The 6772-nt window shown below is 30.7% G+C and overlaps 1 protein-coding gene across 1 annotated transcript in view; it reads right to left on the bottom strand.

Annotated features, from left to right (window-relative positions):
- LOC108906615 (myrosinase 1-like) overlaps positions 1–4099 on the bottom strand; it is a 23623-nt gene extending 19524 nt beyond the window's left edge. The window contains exon 1 of the mRNA XM_018709919.1: positions 4036–4099. Coding sequence (XP_018565435.1) covers positions 4036–4082 — 47 coding nt within the window. The 5' untranslated portion in view covers positions 4083–4099. The remainder of the gene's footprint in view (positions 1–4035) is intronic.
- Between the last annotated feature and the right edge of the window lie 2673 nt (positions 4100–6772).

Here is a 6772-nt window from a genome sequence, read left to right as displayed (position 1 = left end):
AAGATTTGCGTCAAAGAATCGTCGACGAATGCCGTCGAATCACTCCGGAAATGCTTCGGAATGTGCGCGAATGTTTCGAACAAAATCTATATTCTTGTATGGAAGCGGGCGGTCATCAGTTTGAACATTTAATCAACTAAGTAGTAAGTAAGCAACTAAACATAATTTAAATTTTAAAATGTAATTTTTTTCAAAGTATTGGGCGGAATTATAAAATTTAAAGTATGTTGTAAAGAGAATTGTAAGAGCTTTCAAAAGAAATATTACTCAACCCCCAATGCCATTTAAATATTTTGGGGTGATGCTTACCCTTGCTTGGGGGTGAAAGTGAGTCAAAAATACTGGCAAAGAATGTCTCCCTTTAATCTAAAATCGCGGGTCTGAGCGTATTTCTACAATATTGACGCAGTTCCTGAAAATGGCACTGTTTCATTTTCATTTGGCCACCCTATAATAAAAAAACTTATAAAAGTTGCAGATGTTGCTAAAGATAAACAGATACTTACTGATTTCTACAATCTCATTACAACTTTGCGCATTTATTTTTAATTATCTAGCAATTTTCTGATAGTCCAGGTATTTGTAAAGTGTTCTTCAACGCAAATACCAACTTATTCAAATTTTTAGATAAGAAATTAATTTTGTCTTCAGATTTGAGTGGATTGAAATAATCTGAATAGTTTTTATTAAAATCTGTATTTAAAAAAAAAATCACAATTTAATGTTAGGAATTGCCAAAATAAAAAGATTAAAACAAATTATTTTATTGCATGAATACACGGAGCGTAGCATGTTCTTCGCTTATACAGGGTGTTTCAGAAAGACCTCTCGTAAATACAGGGGGTGATAGTACGACAAAAAATAAGAATTCTTTGTCTTATGAACTATATGTCTATCTCCTCTTGTTTTCGAGATACAGAGCGACAATATAAAATTTTTTAAATAGAATTTTTACGAAAATTTTCAAACGGTGCGAAATATTTTTATGGAATTTGGTGTACAGGTGTTTTTAATGTTGCCAAACCCGCTGGTCTATTATTGTTTGGATATTTCATAGAGGGCGCTAGTTATGTTACAGTGTTATTACATTTTAAGTTCACATTTTTTTAAGATTAGGTTTTTTACCATTCGAGCTCCAATTTCCAAAGTACAATTTTATTTTCTAAAAATAATGTCCTCTTGTTAGAACTTCCTAATATAGACGATTTTCGAGAAAAAAGGCTTTTAATTGAACTCTTACAATATTACGGTGTATAAAATAATTGACTTTTCTCCCAGTAGGCTTATGTCAAAACTTATTGATGGATGTCTCATAAATAACGCATACATTCTTAGTAATGTTTTAAACTTTAATTAACATTAAATAAAAATTTTAGTGATTTTTTAGTGACTGTAGTTAGTAATGACTATTACCCCTGTATTTACGGGAGGTCTTTCTGAAACACCCTGCATATTCATACAAAAAGTACTACAACCGCCGAAATGGCGTACGATAAATTTTGGTCGATAATTATATCGAACTTACGGTTCCTAACAGTTTCTTCAAACAATACAGTGTTCGATAGTGCATATGAAATTTACGAAGTGTTCCATGTTTATTTCGACAGATTATTCGGCACAAAACTCACACATTATCGAATTCTACGTTAAACAGTGATTTGTTCCTACAGTGTGGTTCGACAGTACGTTACGCGACTTAATACTAGTTTGTTATAAAACACATTTTAAAACTAGTGTGACAATTAACATTTATTTGTTCTTAAAATAATCACAATCAGTTAAACATAAACAAGAAACTACTTGCTTATTTGCTGCCATAAATTTTAACTTGACGAATACTAGTGGCCCTCAACGTACTATAAAATTGTAAAAACAAATTTTTTAAACACTTTGTTTCAAAATTTCTGAATGTAATACAATTAACCTATGTTTTGATTAAATCAAAATTTCAATAAATAAATAGATCAAAATCAAACATCAAAAGACATGTATTTTGGAAAATAATATTTTCAGCAATCTTTTTCATTTGTTTTTATATTACTGAATCTTTTATGTATATACTGGAATTAGAATAATAGTACCAGAAACGTGAGTGCCAAATTTTATCTCCTCTCTTTTTACGTTTATCTGTTAAATATACAAGTATATCACTGACTAGATAAGAAATATTAGAATTATGCAATATGCTTTTCATTTCAATGTTGTATCCCTAACATTTTTCAGAATGGAATAAACAATCGGAAAACGAAAGTATTTTTTGTCTGACTTTAGGAAAAAGAATGTCATATTTGATAAAGTAGTACTTATAAATTTTCATAATTCATTAATAATTTTAAGTGACACTTACAAATTAAAGTGCATCATTGCGCAAGAGATAACAGATACATTATTTAAAATATGTTTACAGGGTGTAATACAACAAAGTGTCGAAGATAAAGGATCGTCTGTTTATATCAGCCCATGAATCAGCATTAAATTTGATTCATCTTTGGCTAACTAATATTTATATAACATCGTAAATGTAACCTTCTTTTATTATTATATAAGAATGCGGTTTCCAAAATTAAAGAGAATATAATAACATTTTATAAGAATAAAACATGAAAAAAAGATGCTCATCTTCACATACAAATACATATATTTTCAACATCAAATTGATCATATTTAAGATCTCCAATAACACAAAAAAGAGAACAAAAAATGTAAAGAAACATAATACTTACAGTGTTACAATACAACATATTCAAAACATTATATAAAAACTTTTTAATTTGTACAATCATATGAAGTCAATCAGGGTAAGTCACTGGATATAGAAAATGAAAAAATTAGTTATTTGTAAAACTTGTAATGAAATAAAGATTCCCCTAATAATTATTTTTATTGAGATATAACATTTTATACATTCATACATTTCATACATCATCTTTAAAGAAACCTTCAATATCTCTATTTGAAAAGTGACTTACACTGATTGGCTTCTGAGTCCTCCATATCTGTATGCTGAGTCAAGTTATTGAAATTATCAAGGAAAACACCCACAAAGAATTTACGAAACGGTGGGATGAAACAAATAGCTGTCAATTTGCTAAGAAGTTCTTAGAATACTCCAGCAAAGACACAGCCAAATCTTTGCCTGGTGAGAGCTATTCAAACTGGCTAAGGAAGCACCTTCACAACATGAGGAAGTGTGAAACACCTCTTTGTAGGTGTTGTGACCAGGAAGATGAGTAGCAGTACTACATGTGCTATGTAAATGTATGTCGTCAACAAGAGAGTCCCGTGTTGGGAGAACGTTGGTCCGTCTATGGTCCATATTAGACAGTTCCCCCTGAGCAGCGTCACCACCTTTTTCTCTTTAATAGGTTGATTAATGGCTCAGATGGATTGATCCCCTAATGGTAAGAAGTACACGGAGCCCAATGAGACCTAAGTGCTGTAGCTCCAGATTCCAGAATGTGTAACTTTTAGTGTTTAGGAACATTTTTTTTATGCGAAAGGGGACATCACTGATGTGTTATGCAACTGGTAATATATAATTGGTAATGGTAATATTCATTTTAGTTAAGAACCGTATCTCTTAGCATAGCATTCCTTGAGAGTAATAATAATTATTCCAACTTCCATCAGTTCATTCTACAGGGTCAAACAGTGCTTTTGTTTAGGAGGCATAAAGAATCGACATTTTCTTATCAAAGAGACCTGAGTAAAGGGATTTTGCACCACCCATTTTTTGTGACCTTTTGTAAATATGAGTTATTAATAAATAACTATCAGACTTTCCCGTTGCAAATTTAGTTTATTATATCGCTTGTTAGTTATCGGCGCTATGACTATTATAAAATAGATTCTTATACTCTTTAACTAACATCTGAATTTTAATTTTTATAAAATCACTCTATCATTTCTATCATAAAAAGTAATCGTAAATTAACATTATTCGACGGATGTTATCTAGAATATTCTAGAATATTCAACGTAATTAATTTGCTTTATAATATCAGCCTATCGAAATATCTTATGAAGTGGACTCACCTCGAAACCGTCAAAATGAGCGGAAACACTAACAGTGCTTTGTACATCACTGTTAATCTATATCTTTGGGATGACTAGAAACCAGCAACATATTTCATACACTTATATAGTGCCAAATGCTCTTAAGATTAGATTATTTTTGAAATCGTACAAACACTGAAAATTAATTACAATTATTGGTACTCATCGTTTAACTGTTACTATTTTTCGTGCTGGTAGGGGAATCACCAAAATGTAGAAAAACGTTTTACTATTTGCCCTTTTCGATACGATGACATTTTAGGAAGGGAAAATTCACCACTAGTGTAATTACCCAGTAATTACATTATGTAGTCTACTTTACTGCAGAGCTTTCATAAATGTTTACAAGTCACGTGACCGTTGAGCATACGGTTGGTAATATCAAATGAAAGCCCTTAAACCTCAGTGGAGTGGTTGAACGGGTTACATGCAATTAAATAAAATCGTTTTTAAATTTTTATTGACATGAACTATTGAAATTAAACATAACAGAACACATATAATTTAGTATTAGATACTTAGGTATTTGTTATGAGCTATTAATTTTGCCAATTTTGTGTTATGTATTGTGTGTTGCGTTATTTTATTTTTTTTGTTTCTGTAATCAAATTTTTCTTTATTAAATGTTTTATTTTTGTTTTGATTAACTGTAGATTGTTCAATACAAAACTTTCTTTTGTTTTACCTTGTACTTTTTCTTTATCCCTTGCTAGCTATTACTCAGATGTTTGTTTTATTTGAGATCTCAGGAGTCGGTTCTATATCATTCATACACAAACTAGTTCAATGCAGCACGCCAGAATAAATAGTTTTTAACTTTTAATACAATATTTATTTAAAATTTTAGTTAGATTTTTGAAAAAACAAAACTTCAACTTGTTGACTTAAAATTGTGAATGGCTTCTCTAGATACTAAATTTATTTTTTTGTTTTAACAATAATAATAAAGAATATTTTATTTATTTTTATACCTTTTCTATTCTACTACAGTTTTATACAATACAAGGACTGTGCTTTTCATTTGTAGTATAACAACCCCGGGTTCGATCGAAAAGAAAAAATATACGTAGTTGTGGCCAAAAATATGTGATCGTCATGAGGAATACCTACGTTGTATGTATCTATTTTTTTATTGACCGGAAGGCGCTGGCTACTAACTTTAAAGAGGGGAAGTATGTTTTAATTTTATAAAACAAAAGCAGAGAAAATACTCCTAACTTTATTATTTACATACAACAGTCTTCAAATTAAACATGTGACAAATAGAAAGAACAATAAAAACATTAGCAACCATTTAACATAAAATGAGAGTGCCAGGCTCACCTAGAGCTCCTGTGGGAAAAGAGCATGGCAGAGAAACCCACGATCGTTGCTCTAACTACCCAAACATAAATACAAAACAACCGCTAACAAAAGGCATAAATTAAGATCCTTTGCTAAAGACAAATAAGACCTGACTCATTTAATGTGTCACTAAATGTCACCTCACTCGAATTAGACAAACACACTTCCAAGTAAAACTGAAGAGGTTTGGTGTTAGTTAGCCGGCAGGGCCGAAAAGTACTGGAGTCCTATACGGGAGGCAATCCAGCTATAGTTTAGATTTCGGAAGATCTGTTTTAGCAATTCTTTTTTTGTATTTAATTATTCTTTTTTTTCAGATTCGTCCCTCAAGGGTGAAAATGTTAGTGAATTCAACAAGGCCCTTATATGCGTCTTGACATAAAGTGAGCACAAGAAATGCTTTATTACTTGTTTTTCGAACAACGTAATCATGACAAAACAAGTTAAATGTGAAACAAATGAGTTGTTATTGTAATATCCGGGCAGTCACGACAATATATACATATTTTAACATGTAATAAATAATGAGCAATCTTTAATAATAATTGTAACAATTTTACGTTAGAAAAATATACGCCCCTGAGCATAAGACAATGAAGGCTAAATATATATAGAATTATTATCATTAAACATCTATAACCATCACAATCATAAGATTACATAGAACAATTAACAACAAAGTACTTAGAGAATAATTACCCTAACTAATACCGGTTAAACACTTTTAATTTTTCACTACTTATATATTTTCACCGTGCACCGATCGTCTTACTTTTCACTCTGCGCTGTTCTCACTTCTACTGTCTAGGCTTCCGTCCAGAATTCCCCACCTAAGCGTTTGTTTCTGCGCTGCTTTCTACCAACTGTCAATATTACGTTTTCATTATTATACAACACCCACGTAACAAGTGACGTTGAAGTTGATGCGATAAGTATGGTTTTGCACACATTTAAAAAAAATTTACTATATTTGCAATTAGTGTTATTTATGCTATCTTAATTACTTGTCCGTGTATTGTGTTTTGCCTATCGTAAAATGCATACTTTCTTATTATTTACAAACTGAATTTCATCTTAAAATTAAAATGGCTGTCCCTTTTATAACTTTGTCTGAGCTCATACAATTTTTGGAGTTTTTTAAAACTATGATTAAATTGCTTGTATTCAATTTTGTTCAGGTAAGTCCTGTTGTTATTATTTATCCTTTTTCTAAGGTTTAATACATTAGTAATGTATTATTTTTAGGTTATAGCTATCAGTTTTATTATAGTGCACTTTATTTTTCAATTTTAGGTACCTGTTATTTGCTATTTGCATCTTTCCTTGTTGGAAACTATGTAGATGTTCTGTATACCATCTATGGGGCCACTGG

This window comes from Anoplophora glabripennis, unplaced genomic scaffold, assembly GCF_000390285.2.
Source record: "Anoplophora glabripennis isolate ALB-LARVAE unplaced genomic scaffold, Agla_2.0 scaffold278, whole genome shotgun sequence".
Taxonomy (NCBI): Eukaryota; Metazoa; Arthropoda; class Insecta; order Coleoptera; family Cerambycidae; genus Anoplophora; species Anoplophora glabripennis.
This window is presented reverse-complemented; position numbering and strand designations above follow the sequence as displayed.